The following is a 21,044-nucleotide window of genomic DNA, read 5'->3' as shown; positions in this document are numbered from 1 at the left end:
TTAAAAGTGGCTTTTACCTTTTGGGTAAGTAAGTGGTTAGAACAAGTCATGGATATCCTCCTAAAGTGAGGACTGACCAGCCAAGTCTGGAGGGGAAGATGCGTAAGTCACAGTGACCAGGGTGAAGGGGAAAGAGAGAAGGTGTTTGAGTCAGAAACCTGGGCTCCTGCCCTGCTCTTCCCTGGAGGTGTGCTACTGGTCAAGGACACTGTGTTAGTCAACTTTTCACTGCTGTGACCCAGATGCCTGACAAGAACAACTTGGCAGAAGAAAAGTTTATTTGTGACTCATAGTTTCAGAGGTTCAGTCCATGGTCCGCTGACTCCATACCTCTGGGTCTGAGGTGGGGCCGAGCATCATGGCAGAAGGGTGTGGTGGAAGAAAGCAGCTCACCTCATGGCAAACAGGGAGAAGAGAGAGATCAGGGAACCAGGGACAAAATATAAATCCCAAAGGATGCCCCAGTAACCTCCTTATTCCAGCTACACCCTACCTGCCTATAGTGACCACCCTCTTAGTCCATTCAAATAGGAGAGACTTGATTCATTTACAGCTCTCGTGATCTCATCATTTCACCTCTGAACTTTCCTGCATCAACACAGGAGCTTTTGGGGGACACTTTATATTCAAACCATAATGTACTCTGTGCCATCCATGAAATGCAGATAAATCAATAAAGACAGTGGTTTTCCTTAGGGAGCGCTCACTACATGCTTTACATACATTATTTTATTTATCTGCTCAACAACTCTGTTTGATTAATCTCCATTTTAAAGATACAGATATAAACTGCCCCCCCACCTTTCAATATTGTCTTCCATGAAACAGCGTATGCAGAAGAACTTTTAAACCATAACATGCCAGTTAAATGTGTTATTATTTTAACTATCTTTGGAAAAGAAGGCTGTGATGGATGTGTAGGGTGGCGGGCACCCTGGAACCCTGAGGGGGTCTCCCTTTCTCTATCCCTTCTGCACAGTCAGCTGATTCTTTAACTGTGACCACCCAAATAAGTCTATATGGAGGTCTATGGGTCTCCCACGGTGAAGACACGGGAAGAATTAGTACTCTGAGAAAAAATTAAGAGTCTTTGACTAACTTACCTCTGAAAAGTCTGACCTGTCAATGTGAATAAGGGGACAGTGGAGAAAGAATAGCATTTAATGTCCCTAGAGTGGGGAGAGCCAGCTTCTGTATGAACTGGCCCCACCAGAGGAACACAGTGAGGGAGTGAGGATGGGCACAGAGCTGAAGGAGGGGCTTGTGTTGGGGGGAGCACCAGCATCAGCACCTGGTTTGTCAGGGCATCTCTGGAAGCCCGTGGCTGCCCTGCTTCCTAGTGTGGCAAGGTGCCGAGCTCATTCCGAGTGGTCTTTGCCTAGGATCAGGAGCAGCTGTTTCTCCAGGGCTCTGTGGTGTTCATTGCTCCCAGGCTGGGTGTCCTTTCTAGGTGTTTTCAGTGAACAGAGTCACAAAGCAGGTATTATTTGAAGAGAAACAAACATGACCAATTTAGGATGGCAATATTTTTACTTAACAGCCTTGATAATGATATTTATATACACTTTCTCTTTGTTAAACATTTCTATAATGACATTAACATAATGCTATTTATCCTACAATTTATATAGTTTCAGAACAACAATAAAAATATGAAAATATGGTTGCTGGAAACTCTTTAAGATTTCTTTGTAATTTTTTTTTTGGTTCAAATATATCCTCTAGGGATGTACAAGTTTCTGAATTTTCAAGTTATTTGAAATAACTCCTTTCTGTGTGGGTGAGGCCACCAACTTATACAAGGTTAGGATCGCTTTACTTTTTGCTTTTGGTTTTTAGAGACTGTTCTCTTTTTTCATTTTGATTTAAATTTGTTTTATAATTTTATGAAGCTTTTATACCATCCCTCTTCCAGTTACATAAGGCTGTATAACAAACCATTGAAGTATTAGAGGCTTATGATAATTATTTTATTCTGCTCATGACTTTGTGCGTTCGGACATTGCCAAGGGCCTAGCTGGGTAGTTTATATGATGCCTGGTGCACCTAGGACTGGAGACTCTTCTTCTAAGTTGGCTCTTCACAAAGCATGTGGCTTCTCACTGTGCCCAGCCTCTCTCCCCAAGCCATACCTCATCTTGCAGGCCTCCCGTGGGTCTCGCTTCTCACACCATTAGTGGTTGGTCTCAGACTAGTCAAGCTGAGACTAGTCTGAGACCATGGCAGCTGGCTTCCCCTAGGTGAGCATTCAAAAGCAAACTCCAAGAAGCAGGAAGCAGAAGCGGTTAAATTCTTAAGATCTGAGCCTGGAAACCAGCACAGTCTCATTTCTGCTGCATCCTCCCAGTCACAGGGATCAGAAAGCCCACCTCGATTTGCAAGGAGTAGACATAGACTCCGCCCCTTGGTGAGAGAAGTATCAAAGAATTTGCTGTCATCTTTAGTCTTCCACAGTTCCAAAGTCAAATCTACAAAAGGTCCACTCAGAGAAGTATAATTTTTATCTCTGTCCTTTACACTTGGTTTCTTCCACCTATAAGTAATTATATAAATTTTTGAAGGGGGTTGGGGCTATAGCTCAGTGGCAGAGTGCTTGCCTAGCATGTGTGAGGCATTAGGTTCGATCCTCAGCACCACATTTAAAAAATAAATAAATAAAGGCATTCTGTCCATCTACAACTACAAAACTTAAAGAAATTTTTGGTTTTATTTTTCCTAAAAAAATAAGCATTGTGTGTGTGTGTGTGCGTGTGTGTTCACAGTTTCCCTTTTCTTAAATAAATGGTAATATCCAATACACCCTATCCTTTTCCTTATTTTGCTTAATAACATATTCTGTAGATTGTGCCATAGCAGAAGAGCGATATCCCCTATTCCTTTTTGTATCTCTCTATACTCCGTTATATGATAGTAGTTTTGTTTACTCAGTCAGGTCCCCAGATAACTGAATAGTTTATAGTGCTTTTCTATTACATCTCGTGCATACAGCTTTTCATATTTTTGTCAGTTTATTTCTGTCTTAGATTTCTTTCAATATAATGGGATTGTGGGGTCAAAGAGTAAATCCCTATGTAATTTTGTCAGATATTGCTAAATTCTTCTCCAGTTGCATTCCCACCAGTGATGTTGTGTTGGTTTACTAGAGCTGCTAGAACAATACCACAGACTGGGTATCTTAAGCAACGGAAATGTATTTGTTCACAGTTCTGGAAGCTGGAAGTCCAAGGTCTTGATTTCCCCTGGACCCCCTCCCCTTGACATGTTGATGAAGGCCTTTTTGCTGTGTTCTTACACAGCTTTCCTTTGTACACAAAACTCCCTGGTATCTCTGTATGTCCATATTTCTTCTTCTTATAAGGGCACCAATCACATTTGATCAGGGCCCATCATATACTTTATTCTAACTTAATCACCTCTTTAAGGCCCTCTCTCCAAATAGTGTCACATTCTCAAGTACTGGGGCACCTCAATTTCAACAAATGAATTTGGGGGACATACAATTTAGCCTGTGGAAAATATCTGTTACCTCCCAGCCTCACTAACAGAGCACAGTGCCAAATTTTATATTTATAACCATCTAATAGGTGAAAATACGTCTGTCAGCAGTTTTAACTTCTCTCTCTCATTATGAGTGAGGTCAAATATCTGCATAGGTTTAAACCTTGTGCTTCTTTTTCCACAGGACTGTCTCTTTACATCTCTTGTTTACCCCACCCCCCAATTAATTGGTTTTTTTTTCTTCTTTCCTTTTTGAATTTCTTAATATAGTGGGGATATCAATTATCTGTAATATAAACTGCAAACACTTTTTCCCAATTTGTCTGCAAACATTTTTTTCCAACACTTTTTTGTGGACACATTTTTGAGTTAGCTTCGGCTCAGGTTTGCTTACCTAGTGACAAGAAGGCAACCCACACATGGCACAGGCTGAGACTTCCTCTCTCACAGGGGACTTTGGGTTTATGTCAGCTCATTCCCTGCTGTGAGTGAGTTTGGGAGGCAAAGATTTACCTGTTTCCATCAGGAACAGAAACTTCCCCAGCTCTTGCCTTTTTGCAGACTGTCAGTTATAGAGCCTCGCAGTCCACAGAGACCAGCTACTGGGACTCTCTGTTCCATATTCCCCTGGGAGCTGACTGACGTCAGTGCCTCCAGGTGCTTTTGGCTATAGATTCTTTCCTCATTTCTGACATCTGGAGATTTCCCTTTAATTGTTTTTATTTCATTTTATTTTCTCAAAATATTTTTTTAGTTGTCAATGAAACTTTTATTTATTTATTTTTTTATATGCAGTGCTGAGAATTGAACCCAGTGCCTCACATGCGCCAGGCAAGTACTCTACAGCAGAGCCACAACCCCAGCCCCCCTTTAATTGTTTTGACTTCAGCTCTCTGTTAATTTTTTTCCAAATCACTTTATGCAGCATTTCTCACTTTTGTATTGTTTTTCTGGTGCCAGGGATGAAGCCCAGTGCCTCATAAATGGTAGACAAGCACTCTACCATTGATCCAGAATCCCCGAAATATGCAGTGTTTTTTTGTTTGTTTGTTTGTTTGTTTTTAATGCATTGTGGATATGGGGAATTCCACAATCTGTTTAAGCATTCCATTTCTAACTGGCACATAAAAACTCTGTCTACTATTCATGAGTTTGACGTCAGTTAACCCACAGGGTTTGCTTTTTAATCCAGCTTTATCCACAAATAGTCCATTCATCACTAGCAGTACCTCGGATTAGTTTTATATGTAGTCCAAGTAAGAGGTGTCCGAATACTTGGTATTGTGCTATTGAAAACAGATGATGGGGTAAAGGATCCTAAAGTATCCCGCAATTAAAGGTTACCTAGACCCCAGGTAGAGAGCTGGGAGAAAGAGGAAAAGTAGCCAAAGCAGAGCTGAGGATGTGTAGTTTTTGGCAGCACTTGCTTTAGAAGGTTGGGGGCAAGGTATTAGCAACCAACGTCCCTGTCCATGATCTTCTTCAGTGGATCTTAACCTTGGTGCAAGTAAGAATGATGTGTGGAGCTTGTTGATTCCTTCCGGGGTTATACTTTTAGAAATTCTGATGCTGCAGGTCTAGAGCAAGTGCAGAAATCTCCGGATTTACCAACAGCTCCTATAGGATCTATAGTGCCTATTCTGCATATTTCATCAATGATTCTGGAAATGGTTTTACAGAATTTGATTGGTAAAGCTTCGTCCTCATCATTTATTATTTAGCAAGTAGTTTTGAGAAATACTTACTTTTAATTTCACAGGAAATCAAAATTAACTCTGCTTAAATTCTTTCCAGTTTCTCTTTTCTCACTTCACCATCATCTTTCCTCTTAAGGAAATCAGCAAGAAATTGATCAACTCTCTAATGCAAGCTAAATAGATTAAGTCAATCTGTCTCTTATTCACGAGGTTGACCTCAGTTAACCTGCAGGGTTTGCTTTTTAATCCAGCTTTGTCCACAAATAGTCCATTCATCACTAGCAGCATGTCCACAGGAGCTTAAGAAGAATCCAGTTACTTACGTTGGACAGCTGTCCCCTCCTCTGGCAACAATACTTGACCACGGTGACCCAAATGTCCACCAAGAACAATTTAGAGGGGGAAAAGTTTATTTTAGTTCATGGTATCAGAGGTCTCAGTCCACAGACAGCCAAGTCCATTGCGATGAGGCAGCACATCATGGGAGAAGGGCGTTGCAGGGGGAAGCTTCTCCATTCATGGCAGGAGAGAGGGGGGTGGGGAGAGATGGAGAGATGTGTATGCAGGGGGAAGGGACTACACGGAAGATGTACCCTTGCAGGGCATGTCCTTGGTAACCCACCTCCTCCAGCTATGTCCCACCTACCTACAATTTTCATCCTGTCAGTCCATTCAAACTAAAATGGACTGAGGTCACAGCTTTCATAATCTAATCATTTTACCTTTAAATATCTCTGTATTTTTTAAAAATATTTTTATTAGATATTAATGGACCTTTATTTTATTCATTTATTTATATGTGGTGCTGAGGATTGAACCCAGTGCCTCACATATGCTAGGCAAGTGCTCTACCACTTGAGCCCCAGCCCCAGCCTCAATATCCCTGTATTAATGGGAGTTTTGGGGGAACAACTCATATTCAAACCATAAGAGGTCCTAAACGTCAGATGAGGCTAACACATCCTAATTTTCCCTACAAGGTCAACTGACACAGGTCCTGGCAAAAAGGAGAAGCCCAAAGATGCAGTCATGGATATTTTATAATGGGTGTGCCTAAGACTCACAGAGATATCACCAAACAGGACTGGGAAATACTCTTCACCCCTGGCACTGTGAAATATTAATTTGGGGGTTTAATGTTTGTTTTCCCCATCTTCATCTAGTCCAACCCCTTTTCCAGATGAACACATGGAGGCACAAAATGAGCTGTCTGTGGCCATATAGCTTGGCAGGGCTGTTCCAGGCACAGGACCCAGATCTCCTGAGATTCGATCTATTGTGATAATATCAAATGTCCTCCCCTTTTCTCACTCCCCACATTATCCCAGTCTTCCAGGGTACTGAATTCTTAAAAATCTCTCTAGAATCCTCAGAGTACAACCTTTCTGTCTGTACAGTAGTCCCTCCCCCGCCTTATCAATGATTTTACTTTCTACTGTTTCTTTTATCCATAGTCAATCACAATCTGAAAATATTAAATGAAAATTTTCAGAAATAAACAATTTATAAGTTTTAAATTGCATGCTGTTCTGAATAGTGTAATAGTGTCCAGCTCCATCCCACCCAGGACTTGAATCATCTCTTTATCCAGTGTATCCATGCTGTATACTCTACCTGCCCATTAGTCACTTAGTAGTCATCTCAGTTATCAAATCAACCGTTGCAGTATCATAGTGCTTGTTTTCAAGTAAATCTTTTTTTTTTAACTTAATAATGGCTTCAAAGCATTAGAGTAGTAATGCTGGCAATTCAGATATATCAAGAGAAGCTGTAAAGTGTTTCCTTCAAGTAAAAGGTGGAAGTTTTTGACTCACTAAGGAAAAAATAAAATATATAGGTTTCAGTACTATCCACTGTTTCAGGCGTCCACTGAGGGTTGGGAATGCATCCCTTCAGACAGGGGTGAGTTGGGATAGGGGAAGGGGTTAGTGTAACCTATAAATATTTTCATCAATAAATGGTATGAATGGAGGTGAGTTTGGGATGGGTTGAAAGAAAATGTCTATGGCCAGAAATAAAGCAAATACCTTCCTACAGGCATCAATGGTTAGTGCTGTCCCCTCCATTTTGTCCCCACATGTGTAGTGGGAGAGGGTCTGGGTACTTCCCTCGCCCTGCTCCCCATCCCCCGCCTGGGGAGTCCCAGCTCACAGGCTTGTATCTCCATCTGTGTCACAGCCTTCAAGGCAGCGGTCCTGATCCAGAGATGGTACCGGCGCTACACAGCCCGCCTGGAGATGAGACGGCAGTGCACCTGGAGCATCTTCCAGTCCATAGAGTATGCTGGGCAGCAAGACCAGGTCAAGGTGCGGAGGGAGGAGCCGGGGCTGCCTCTAGTTCTGCTTTCTAGGCCTTGGGCAGCAAACCCCAGGTGCTCAAAAGGTGCAACCAGTCTGGACACGCCCAGGTTCTCTCTTCCCTCATTTTTTAAGTTTAATTTTTTATTTGTTCTATTTCGATATACTTGACAGTGGAGTGTTTTTGACATATTACACATACAGGGAGTAAAACTTATTCTAATTAGGATCCCATTCTTGAGATTGTATATGGTGTGGAGTTTCACTGGTCGTGTATTCATGGATGAACATGGCAAAGTTATGTCCCATTCACTCTACTGTCTTTCCTAGTCCCATCCCCCACCCTTCCCTTCATTCCTTTTTGTCTAATCCAATGAACTTCTATTCTTCCCTCCCTCCACCCCTTATTGAGAGAACATTTGGCCTTTGTTTTTTGGGGGACCAGCTTATTTCACTTAGCACGATAGTCTCCATTTCCAGCCATTTACTAAGGCTCATTGGGTTCTTTTACAGCTCCATGATTTCTTCAGTTACCTTATGGATCACTTCACCCCAGACAGCCACCATGAGAGTGAGTATGAACTGCCGTGGGGCATGTCCTCCTGTCTGAAGGTCGTAGATATCAGAGTGGGGTGGAGGATGCACAGGGACTGAGACCACGAATCTGGTGACAGCCAGTGAATGAGTGAAGGGCTGACAACAGATTGGAATTTTATTCTTGGTTCTCCCCCAAACATACCTAGAAACATGCCTAGTTAGGTTGTAAGGAGTTTGTTAAAGTGCAGAAAACACTAGGGGGTGGATGTGGGGGGAAGCTCATGAAAGGGAGGCAGCCAATCAAGGGTGAGTCACTCAGCCAGCAACTAGGAGGGGAGAAGTGGGATATAGCACAGAGCACAAGCCTCAGAATAGTCCCACCTACAGATGAGGGAACTAGGGTCTATAGATGTCAGCTCTTGAGTCACTGATTGGGAGCAGGGATGGGAGGTTGGGTTGCACAGTCTATATGGCTTGCTACATGAGGCCCTCAGTGCATCCAGGCTGGAGAGGCAGAGGCAGGCAACTGGAGGTAGCTTCAGGCACGGAGCCGGCTGGGCCTCTGCCACATTTAGAGTGCACCATGAAGGCCTACCAACTCCTCCCACCCTGCCTGTGCCCTTTCCTCCTGCTTACACACCTAACCTCACAAGTCTGCACTTTCTCAGTTTGACAAATGTTGATCTTTTAAAATAAAAATAGAGTCCATTACCAGTTAATGTCTTTATTAACATGAAAACAAAACCTTCCCTGCCACCCATACCAGGCATCCTGGGTTCCCTTTTACTTTTCCTTTATGGGAGCTGATGCCAGTCTGGCCAGGTCCCACTCCAGCTCTGGTCCAGGGTGGACTAGGTTCTGTGGCGCCGTGGACTGCATGTCCGATCACAAGTCAGCCCCCCTTTTCTGTCTGACTAGGGGAGTTCCTGGACCGCATGGTCACTGAGGAGAGATTCCCCCAGGAGGCCGAGATGGAGAAATACAGTGACTACGAATCCATCGAGGTGCCAGACAGTTACACAGGACCACATCTCTCCTTCCCGCTCCTCCCTGACCATGCCACTGCCCTGGTGGAAGCTTTCAGACTGAAACAAGTAAGCTCACCTGGAGAGACTGGGTCCCCACCCACTCCATGCCATGTGCAAAGGGAGACCAACGGCAGCACAGAAAGAATGGCCCTGGCCTTGGGGTGTTCATACCATGCGCTGCCTGGTGAGACCGCATGTTCCCTTTGCTAAGCCAGGACCCTTGGTCCTTCAGCCGGTTTTCCTGAGTCAAAGCACCTCCTGATCATGTAAGCATCCTGCACATGATTATGGAGTCGGCTGTGGGCCCACACTATTCTGGGCACTGGGGATATAGCAGTGAACAAGACAGATACATATCCCTGCCCTCATGGAAGAGGCAGATAATAAATAACAAATAACAGTAAAAAGTCAATTCTGTGACATGTTAGAAGGCAACAAAAAGCGATGGGAAAGATAAATGTCACTTGTGAGGGGGAGAGTCAGCAATTTCATAGAGTGGCCTGGGAAGGTGATTTTTGAGCAAAGGTACAAGGTGGTGCCCTGTGAATATCTGGAGAAAGAGTATTTTAAGCAGAGGGGACAAATGGAAAAGGCTTGAGGCTGGAACTCGTCTGGGCTGTTCAGGTGTTTCTTGGGAGAGCCAGGGGAAGAGGAGATGAGTTGGGGAGGAGTGGAGTTTTTATTCTTCAGAGCAAGATGAGGAGACATTGAGCACAGTGTGTGGCTTCCTTTCAAATTTTATATATTTTGGGATCAGGAATTGAAATCAGGGGCACTGTACCACTGAGATACACCCCAACCTTTTTTATTAATTTTGATACAGGGTCTAAATTGCGGAGGGTCTTGCTAAATTGCTGAGTTGTTCAAGGCTGAACTTGAATATAAGATCCTCCTGCCTCAGCCTTCTGAGTCATTGGGATGACAGCCATGTGCCCTCACACCTGGTGTGACTTGCTTTTTAAAATGGTACTTTTGGCTGCTGTGTAAGGAGAGCGCGTACAGGGAAGGGCTGATGTCAGCAGTTCTCATAATGCAGTGATCCAGGCAAAAGATGTTAATGGCTTGAAACCCTGTGGTAGAGGCAGAGGTGAGAAGTGGTCAGATTCTGGCTCTTTCCCCTCTTTCATACGAAGATGCCAGATGCCAGTCTTTCCCCTCTTTCACACGAAGATAACTCACTGCAAGAGCAGTGAGTTGTTTCTTGGCAGTGTCAGGGTCACCAGATGCCATTAACATACATGTACTTATTAATAGTCTATAGAAATAATCATGAGCTGCTCCCCAGCTAAAGGAGAGGAAGGATTTTAGGGAGTAACTAGGAAGAGCAAATGAGCTCAGTATCTGTGGAGGGGAAAATGAGATGATGAGAAGCAGATACAAGAGCAGAAGATGGGTGAGAGAGGAAGGCTCTGGGCAGAGTCCTAGGAGCAGTTCACTGGGGTCACTTTTGATGTCTTTAGTGATTGGGGTCGTTAAGCAGCAAAGTTGAGGGCCACCTGTGTTGTTTTGTTCCCTACCTCCTCTTCTTCCTAGTAGCAGCTCCATGCTAGATACGTCTTGAATCTTTTGTATGAGGCCAGGAAACACCTGGCGCAGCTGCCTAACATCAACCGGCTCTCTACCTGTTACAGCGAGGAGATCACAGTGTGTGGTAAGAACCTGCCTGAATGATTCCCCTTGTTAGACACAAACTAGAAAGCTCTCCCTTGGAGAAGGGCAGGAGCAGGGTTTGTCCCAAGGGAGGTGCAGTGGCAAGTGGGCAGGTCAAGTTTCACGCCCTTAAATTGACCATTTACAGATTTCCCCATATTTAGTTAAGGAAGCCATGGTTCAGAGAGGGGGAACGTTGGAGCCCAGGGCTCAGCCTCTGCTTTAGTTTTCAAAGCAATTCATATTGACTGCAAACTCTCATTCCCCACTGAGAACAAAACCCCTGCAAACCACCAGACAGACCCTCCTTGTTAGAAGAGAATTTATTCATTGGTACATGAGCAAGCCCCCTAATGCCTAAGGAATTATTCCTTCCATCCATATACATTCCTCTTCCAGAGAGAAGTCCTGTAAATGAGAGGTTCTTCCATTTCCTTGTATTTTCTCATGATGTCAAGCATCCAAATAGACTGATGCCCACACTATATCCCAGGGAGGCTGTGTCCACGCCAGGGACCATGAACTGGCACTTCAAGGGCCACATGCAGCCTGTATATATGTCCTGTTTGCCCTACAATGTTTTTAAAGCTTTTAAAATCAGTGTTCTCAACATTTGAAAATTAGAGGATTTCATAGTAAAGTCTAGATTTTACAACTTCTCTTAAAGAATCTCCTCCTAACACTGGTCCATAAGTGAGTGGCAGCTTCCAACTTTAACAGGGGCAAAACTCTTCAGTTCTCACCTGGGTTGCGACCCTACATTATTCTGTCCCATCTTTTCTTCAGTAAAAAAATGTAGGCCATTTACTCTTTATTATAAAATACTACTTATGACAAACTTGTGCTTTCTGCTTTCAGTATTAACCATCTCTGCAACAAGGGGAAATGAATATTTATCTCACATATGGAAAAAATTAGTAACCCTTGATTTCTTAACCTTGTCAGATTTTTCTAGAAACAGTATTTTCCCTTTTATAGTAAAAATTAGAAACAATAGTAAGAGTCAATCAGCACTGATATTCTTTTTTTTTTTTTTTAGGAGATTTACATGGCCAGTTAGATGACTTAATATTTATATTTTATAAGGTATGAATGTTCCAATTAAGTTTCTTACTTGCTCTGAGGCTTAATTTAGAACCTAAAACACAGTATCTATTAAACAAATGCTTAAATATTGCTTGGATTCTTAAAATATTATTTTTAATAATATTTGCTTCTAGGTAGAAAATATATAATATAAAAGTCATCATTGCATTATATTCTGGAAATATTATTTGTGAACTATGTTAGCTTAATAAGTAGAAGAAAGCATTATTCATCAATTGATTTTTTTCCAGATAAAGAAAATTGATTATTATCAAAGCAACCAATAGGTATAAACTATTTTATATCTATTTTTAGCTATAAAATGTAGAACATGTAACAAAGTATATGAATATAATTGTGTTTTATCAATGTAATGTTGCTTTATACATATACTCATTTCCCAAAGCATTTTCCTACATATTATCTTGTTTAATCCTGAGGAATCCGCAGCAGCTGTTATTATGATGTTGCCAGAACTTAGGCTGGCCTTCAGATCACATTTCCAGTGCCCTTTACTGCACACCACATGGACAGTCTGGCTTTCTATAACGTGTCATTCTGATAATCATCTCATAAGCTCATCTTTGCTGGAAAGGAAATATAACAGTAGAAAATATTTCCATCTTTGAGTGATGTTTCACATTTGGAGGAGATGTGGAAAGCAAAGAATTGGCTATAGACCTGATGGTCAGATGGCCATTGGCTTTAACCAGATTTTCTATTCTCTTTCCCCCACTGGCTCTTGAACTCATCTTTGTGTTGGGAAGAATGGCCTCCCATCACCAGAGCGAGCATACGTGTTCAATGGTGACTTCGTGGATCGAGGCAAGGATTCAATAGAGATCCTGATGGTTCTTTTTGCCTTCATGTTGGTTTACCCCAAAGAGTTCCATCTTAACCGAGGAAATCACGAGGACCATTTGATGAACTTACGGTACAAGCCAAAACATGCTTGGGTATTTGATACTTGCTTGTTGCAATTGTAAAAAATTATCTTGCTAGAGCTTCTTATTTTAGATACTTTTGAAAAGTGGTTTTCTAATTTCTGAAAGTAGAAGACACAATATATAATATTTTAAAATATTTTTTTAATTATGTTATTCTACAATTCTAATAAGACTATTAATTTGTACCCATGTCCATATTATTTAGCATGTAAATTATAAGGATTCACCATAGAAAAAGTGGGAAATATGGATTATCAAAAGAAAGAAAATTAAAATACCTCACAATTTCTTTATCCACATATAATGTTATAACTGAACATTTTGGTGATTATTTCTCAGTCTCTTTTCTAAATATTTCAAATATATATATTTATATATATAAATATATATATATATATATATATATATAATATATTTATATATATATAATGTGCTTTTTATAAAACTGTGGTCATGCCTTAACTGTTGTCACTAAATTTATTTTAATACCTACTTTCCCTTCTGTATCTAGATATGGCTTCACCAAGGAAGTGATGCAAAAATATAAGGTGTGCCTGTCTTTATAAGCTAAAGTTTCTCTTCAATCAGATGAGTAAGTTATTTGAAACTTAACATCTTGCTAATATCATTTTTTTTCAGGTACATGGAAAGAAAATATTAAGAACTCTTCAAGATGTGTTCTGTTGGCTTCCATTGGCCACTCTGATTGATGAGAAAGTCCTGATTCTTCACGGTGGAGTATCAGACAGGACTGACTTGGAGCTTTTGGCTAAACTAGACAGGCACAAGGTACTGATTCATGAAATAATACAAATATCACCTTAATGTGCAGTTTCACTACCAACAAAAAATAAATGTCATTTTGCATGAGGACTCCTGGTGACTAAGAAGAGCATAAAGACTGAGAATCCATAGCTGGGATCAAGATGCAAGTATGCTGTAATCAACTGGTAATGTCTACCATGGACACACGAGTGGCAGGAGGTAGCTAGTGCTACGTATTTGCCTTTCCTGATCTAGATAGTTCTAATCACTACTCTTCTATCCATTTCCCAAATATTTCATATCATTTTTAAACTCAACACATCTAGTACCTACCACATGCAGGGAAGGTGCCACTGGCAGATACATAGATGAAGATCAATTTCAATTAAACTAAAAAATATCTGTTTTACATGCTTACCATGCATAAAGAAATTGTTAGGGGAGATATCAAGATGAACCAGAGATGGTGCCTTTCCTGAAGGAACTTATAATCACCAGTGTGTGTTGGAAGTGGAAGGGTGGGAGAGTGGGAGACAGATGTATTATAGCCTATTAACAACAAATGGCTATTTTCCAATTCATTTTAGCAGTGAAAACCTTGAAAGTAAAAGTTGTATTTTCTTTTAATAGTAGACTCTTATATTTGAATTATACCTTATGGTACCCATATTCCAACTGCCCATCCCACACAGGAAACTCTGCTACAACAGTCTTTTCTTTTTTTTAATTTATTCTAATTAGTTATACATGACAGCAGAATGTATTTCAACTCATTGTACACAAATGGACCCAAACTTCTCATTTCTCTGGCTGTACATGATGAAGAGTCACACCATTCATGCAATCGTACGTGTACATAGGGTATTAATGTCCATCTCATTCCACCATTCTTCCCACCACCATACTCTTTCTCCTCCCCTTTCTCCCCTCCATCCAATCCAAATTTCTTCCATTCTTCCCTACTGCCCCCCACATTATGGATTAGCATCAACATATCAGAGAAAACATCTGGCTTTTGTTTTGGGGGGGGATTGGCTTATTTTGCTTAGTATGATATTGTTCAACTGTATCCATTTACATGCAAATGCCATAATTTCATTTTCTTTAAGGCTGAGTAATATTACACTTTGTATACATACCACATTTTCTTTATCCATTCATCTATTGAAGGGCATCTGGGTTGGTCCCATAATTTAGCTATTGTGACTTGAGCTGCTATAAACATTGATGTGACTGCATCATTGTAGTGTGCAGATTTTAAGTCATTTGGGTATAAACTGAGGAGTGGGATAGCTGGATCAAATGGTGGTTCCATTCCAAGTTTTCTAAGGAATCTCCATACTGCTTTCCAGAGTAGTTGCACCAATTTGCCGTCCCACCAGCAATGTTTGAGTGTACCTTTCCCCCCACATCCTCACTAACTCTTATTGTTGCTTGTATTCTTGATAATTGCCATTCTGACTGGAGTAGTTTTGATTTGCATTTCTCTAATTGCTAGAGATGTTGAACATTTTTTCGTATATTTGTTGATTGCTTGTGTATCTTCTGTGAATTGTCTGTTCAGTTCCTTAGCCGATTTATTGATTGGGGTGTTTGTTTCTTTTGGTGTTTTTTGAGTTCTTTATATATCCTGGAGATTAGTGCTCTATCTGAGGTGTGTATGGTAAAGATGTTCTCCCATTCTGTAGGCTTTCTCTCCATGTTATTGATTGTTTCCTTGCTGAGAAGAAGCTTTTTAGTTTGAATTCCATCCCATTTATTGATTCTTGATTTTATTTCATGTGTGTTAGGAGTCATGTTAAGGAAGTCAGGTCCTAATCTGACATGATGAAGATTTGGACCTACTTTTTCTTCTATTAGGTGCAGGGTCTCTGGTTTAATTCCTAGATCCTTGTTTCACTTGAGTTAAGTTTTGTGCATGGTGAGAGACACAGGTTTAATTTCATTTTGCTACATATGGATTTCCAGTTTTCCCAGCACCATTTGTTGAAGAGGCTATCTTTTCTGAGAGGCCTAAAACCAGTTATTGTATTTCTTTTGTTAATTCCAATGTATGCTTTTGGCACCTTTGTCTAATATGAGAAAACTGTATTTATGTGGGTTAGCCTCTGTGTCTTCTATTCTGTACCATTGGTCTACATGTCTATTTTGGTGCTAATACCATGCTGTTTTTTGTTTCTATATCTCTGTATAGTGTAGTTTAGTATAGTTATCCATTAGTATATCCATTTAGTATAGTTTAGGGTCTGGTATTGTGGAGCCTCCTGCTTCACTCTTCTCACCAAGGATTGCTTTGTCTATTCTGAGCCTCTTATTTTTCCAAATGAATTTCATGATTACCTTTTCTTTGAAGAATGACATTGGGATTTTAACAGGAATTGCATTAAATCTGTATAACACTTTTGGTAGTATGGCCATCTTGACAATATTAATTCTGCCTATCCAAGAACATGGGAGATCTTTTCATCTTCTAAGGTCTTTTTCAATTTCTTTCTTTCATGTTCTCACTACAACATTCTTGGTGACATTTTCCTGAGCATTCCAAAGAGAGGGAACTCATCACCACACAGGCCAGGCTACTTCAAGTTTGGGCAGCTCTACTGGATATGAAAGTTTCTCTGCATGAGGCACACATGAAAGAGTCCACCAGATTGGGTTTGAATCTTGCATTACCCAGTAAGTGCCTGATATGGCAATTTGGTTCTATGAAGTTGTTCAGAGACTCAGGATTATTATGTCTCATTTCCCATCTCTAGAGTGCATCATTCAAGAAAACTTTTTACCACATTCAAATCCTAAGCAATAGGAGAGGGGAAGGAAAGGAATAAGAGTGCTCTTTTCACAGTATAGAACTTGCATATCTCCCCATTCTTGTCCTATTGGTCAGAATGTGAGTATGTGGCTACCCCTCACTAGAAGGGAGGCTAAAAATGCTGTCTTTTTCATGGCTGCCAATCTCCCCAGCAAAAATTGAAAAACATATTTGGGAGGAATGATAGTCTTAGCCATGTCAGAGGTGTTATCAAGATTAAATGAAAACATTTGTGGCTTACAAAAGTGAAAATGGTATTTACTTTTGACTAAAGTGACATAAAACTTCACAAAAGACATGTTTATATCTCTCATGTAAACAAAGGCTGAAAGAGAGCAATCCAGGGTTGGTATAGTGATGCTATGAAGTCACAGGATTTCAGACTTCTTCTGTCTTGCTGATTCACCATGTTACATCGTGATCAAAGATGGCCACTTGAGTTCCAAGCATTATGATCACATTCTAGTCAGCAGAAATTGAAATTAAACAGAGTAAAAGAAAGGCATGCTTTTTCCTTTTATATGATTGTATAATTGAATATCCAATTATGAAGCAAACCTTTTCATATTTAATTGACCAGAATTTAGTCATGTGTCTACATTTAGCTGAAAGGGAAATTTGCAAGTAAAGTCTTTATTTTAGGTTGTTATGTGCCCTCATAAGAATCAGGGATTCTATTACTAAGAAAGAAGGGTAGCTAGATATTAACACTGATTTAAGTTAGGGTAGCAACATTCTAGGTTGGTTTGTCCCTTTGGCTCCCCAAATTCCAATGCCAGCTCTTCTTCCCACACATAGAAACAGGCTCATCCCCTTTCCAAGGGAGACTTTCAAGAATCATCCAGTAATTGCAACCAATTCAAAGGCCAAGGGTTCTGAATTTTGGTCTTACTTATCAGGTCTGGTTGTGGCTCTTCATGGTTTGGTAACTGAGTTCTATGTCCTATCCACCCAAACTCAGTTCAAAGAAGAAAAGGATAACTCTTTGGTAGAGGTGGAGGTGAGAAGGCCTGCAACTTCCTCCAAAAGTCTTGGATCTTACCAATCTTTTCTCTACCTCTGTGCAATCTCAACCCTTTTATATTCTTGAAGAGAGCATGGAGCCTGAGAGGCCTAAAACCAGTTCTTGGTATTTCTTTTGTTAATTCTGCATGTTGCCCGGCACCTAATTATTATTATGTTTTTTTAGCTTCTACATTTTTATACCTTGGTGTTTCTTGAAAACTTTGAATTCAACCATTCTGTTAGGGTGTGTTGGCCCAAAGGCAGAGAAGAGACATTAAGTCACAGTAGAACATATCATGTCATGGAAGAATCATTTTTAATTATGAAAACAGAAGTAGGAGGAACTTTGAGGAAGAATACTAACAGCTGACTTTCTGTGGCTAATTAAAAAATAAACTAACTTCCTAATGTTTGGTTTGCAGAGTTCTACAAAATGGGTAATATAGTAATTTGTGTGGTCTGGGGAACACTTGGGAAGGAACTACAGAGAAATATGGGCTCTGGAGTCAGAACTCTGTGGCTTCAGTCCTGGACAAGTCTTAGTATCTATGTGCCTTTGTTTTTTATCTGTACTGTAAATAATAATGCTATCTCATAAGGGTGATGAAGGAGAATCAGTTAACTTGTATGAACTGCCCAGAATTGTACCTATTTGGAAAGGGCTCAATATATGAATTTGAAACATATGAAAGTTAGGAAATTCAGTAAGGATTTGACCTTCTAAAGATTTGCCCTTTTCCATCGTATCTGAAAATCATAGGTTCTTAGAGAGAAACAATGCCCTAGGTTAGTGTTTCTCAAATTATCCAGGTTTTAGAATTTTCCAATTAGTCACAGATCAATAACTTATAAAATACAATACATATGAATCATTAAAAAAATTAAATACAAATGAAAAATATGAGCCCACTGATCATGTGCTTGAATGTCATGGCAATATCAAATTGCTATACAAATTTTTAGGGCTTACTCTCAAAGGTCTGTACCTGTCTTGTTCTAGGCCAAGGGCCATCAAACAGTGCACAGATTGACCAGTAATTTGTCTGTGGAGCCCAGCCTTCAGGACTGACCTGTGTGCAAAACTGCTTTTCCGAAAGGATCTACAGTTTCATTATCTGTGTCTTTTTGGGACCTGTTTAGATCGTTTCCACGCTGAGGTACAAGATAAGAAAGGAAAATGACAGACAGGCAGAGGAGAAGAGAAAAGCCCACCAGACAAGCTCTGCGCAGACGCCCACCCCGTGGTTTCTTCCCCAAAGCCTCTCTCCCCCTTCTCTACCCTTTCACCTGGGCTCAGACAAGGCCCACAAAGCCAGCCTGTCCTCCAGCGTCCCCTTCTGCGCCCCGCTTGAGCACACCAAGCTGGCCTGGCTGGGGAGGCGCTCGGTGGACCTGGAGCTGGAGCGGTGCCAGCAGCGAGCCAACTTCCCGGGGATTGGGGAGAAGGAGGAGCCCTTGCCCCAGACCTCGGAAGCCCATGCAGTCCCTGGAGAGCTGCCCGAGCCCACTCTGCAGGAGTGGAGGCAGGTGGGTTTCCTAGAATTGGACTGCCATCGGGTGGGACCCACTATTTAATAACAGCCCCAATCTCCTCCTTCCGTGTAAATTGAAGGTTATACTTTTGTGGGGTTAGAAAATGCCAGAAGAGCAACAGTATTTGCTTAATGATTCCTATGTTTTAGAGTTTCATAAAGAATGGGAAGACGCAGCAGGTGGGCTCTCTTGCCTGGTTTAGTGACTTAGCATCAGTGGGTAAGAAAGTAAGCTATAATTTATTGGAAGGTATTAAATGCTAGTTTGTACCTGTCAGCAAGATGGGTGCTACATCTCAAAGACAAAAGAGCTAGGCAGTAACTGCTGTCCTCTGTTATCAGGCAACTAAGACCTTTCCAAAGGCTCCAGAACTTTGTCACATGCCCTCCTCCCCGAGCTTCAAGGGAGACTGGAAAAAGGTGTGTTTAGTTGGACTCAATGTCATCCCAGACATAATCATTTTGTTATATTGGAAGAAGAAGGAGAATGGATATCCAGTGGACACTACTCAATTAGGCACAATGCTTGCTAAAACCCATGAACAGGCATCCAGGTGAAGGGCACATTTCATGGGGGCAAGACTGTGGCAGCAAGGTCTTTTAAAAGACTGTTGTAGCTCAGTGGTAGAGTGCTTGCCTAGCATGTGCAAGGCCCTGCCTCGAACTGGAAGGCAGGAAAGAAGGAAGGAAGGAAGGAAGAAAGGAAGGAAGGAAGGAAGGAAGAAAGGAAGGAAGGAAGGAAGGAAGGAAGGAAGGAAGGAAGGAAATATTGTAGGAGATGATGGTGGTGATCTTGGGCAGTAGTGTTACTGAACTACATGAACTTGCTAGTATTTAATCATTATTTTACCTACAAAACCTACCATTTTATATGGTTCACCCAGTAAAGAAAAGAATTCAGAATTAAGATGTAAAATTAGCAGAACTGGCTGATTGATTGGAGGAAGGGTGGTGAGAAAGAGGAGGGGTTGCAGCTGACTCTTGAAGCTAGAAACCACAGAGAGAGAGAGGGTGAGTTTAGGAACATTCTCCCAGACATCCATCTGGGCTTCAATACTAATTTAGAATTGAAATATTAAAATTCAGGCCTTTCCTTTTGCAAAACATGACTCAATAATAATGTGCAAGTACTTGTAAATCACATTCAGGTTTTATTTTTTATTTTTTTGTTTGTTTGGTTTTTGTTTTGGGTACTGGGGATTGAACCCAGGGCCACTCAAACACTGAGCCACATCCCCAGCCTTTTTAAAAATATATTTTAGTTAGAGACAGAGTCTTACTGAGTTGCTTAGGGCCTTGCTAAGTTGCTGAGGCTGGCTTTAAACTCGTGATCCTCCTGCCTCAGCCTCCCAAACTGCTGGGATTACAGGCATACGCCACTGCACTCCAGCTTGCAGTTTTATACTTAGAAGTACATTTGGGATAAACAACTGAAATATACTCAATTATTTCACCTGATTAGGATGAGACTGGCAACCTCCTCCTTCTGCTTTCATGTGAATGACTCTGAATGAATACCTGTCTCTTGGTCTTCCCAGGTTGTCGACATCCTGTGGAGTGATCCCATGATGCAGGAGGGCTGCAAAGCAAACACTGTCAGAGGAGGAGGCTGTTACTTTGGGCCTGATGTGACAGAACAGTTGTTACGGAAATACAACCTGCAGTTTCTGATCCGTTCCCATGAATGCAAACCTGAAGGCTATGAGTTCTGCCACAACCGCAAAGTAGGTGAACCCACTGCAGCAGTGCTGGTTTGTGTGTCACAAAAGCGTCCCAAGAGCTCCTCCTAGGCCTGGACTGTGAAGTGCATTTGTTACCAACTTGCTCAAAGCAACTGGGCCCTTTATAGTCATTTATCCATGACTTTTATAGCTTCTTTTTCTTTACTTTCTTTTTTCTTATTCTTATTCTTTTTTTTTTTTAATGATACTAGGGATTGAACTCAGGACCTTGCACACACTGAGCTACATTTCAAACACTTTCTTTTTTTAATTTTTTCTTTTCTTTTCTTTTTTTCTTTTAATTTGAGACAAGGTTTTCCTAAGTTGTCCATACTGGCCTTGAACTTGGGATCCTCCTGCCTTAGCCTCACAGGTAGCTGGGGTTACAGGAATAAGCCACAATGCCCAACTTCCCATCTTTATTCTTTAAAGCTTACTGTCATATGTCTCAAGCAACCTAACAGGGTAA

At 41.1% G+C, this 21,044-nt stretch overlaps 1 protein-coding gene across 1 annotated transcript in view; it reads left to right on the top strand.

The window, feature by feature from the left end:
• Ppef2 (protein phosphatase with EF-hand domain 2) overlaps positions 1–21,044 on the top strand; it is a 33,322-nt gene that overhangs the window by 1,604 nt on the left and 10,674 nt on the right. The window contains exons 2-11 of the mRNA XM_046458434.1: positions 7,374–7,501; positions 8,006–8,063; positions 8,948–9,123; positions 10,594–10,708; positions 11,747–11,793; positions 12,561–12,727; positions 13,252–13,288; positions 13,380–13,529; positions 18,463–18,849; positions 20,393–20,578. Coding sequence (XP_046314390.1) covers positions 7,374–7,501; positions 8,006–8,063; positions 8,948–9,123; positions 10,594–10,708; positions 11,747–11,793; positions 12,561–12,727; positions 13,252–13,288; positions 13,380–13,529; positions 18,463–18,849; positions 20,393–20,578 — 1,451 coding nt within the window. The remainder of the gene's footprint in view (positions 1–7,373; positions 7,502–8,005; positions 8,064–8,947; positions 9,124–10,593; positions 10,709–11,746; positions 11,794–12,560; positions 12,728–13,251; positions 13,289–13,379; positions 13,530–18,462; positions 18,850–20,392; positions 20,579–21,044) is intronic.

Source organism: Marmota monax, unplaced genomic scaffold, assembly GCF_021218885.2.
Source record: "Marmota monax isolate L192 unplaced genomic scaffold, Marmota_monax_Labrador192_F-V1.1 WCK01_AAM20220418_F8-fsc00112, whole genome shotgun sequence".
Classification (NCBI taxonomy): domain Eukaryota; kingdom Metazoa; phylum Chordata; class Mammalia; order Rodentia; family Sciuridae; genus Marmota; species Marmota monax.
The sequence above is the reverse complement of the archived record's forward strand: the minus strand, read 5'-3'. Positions and strand labels throughout refer to the sequence as shown.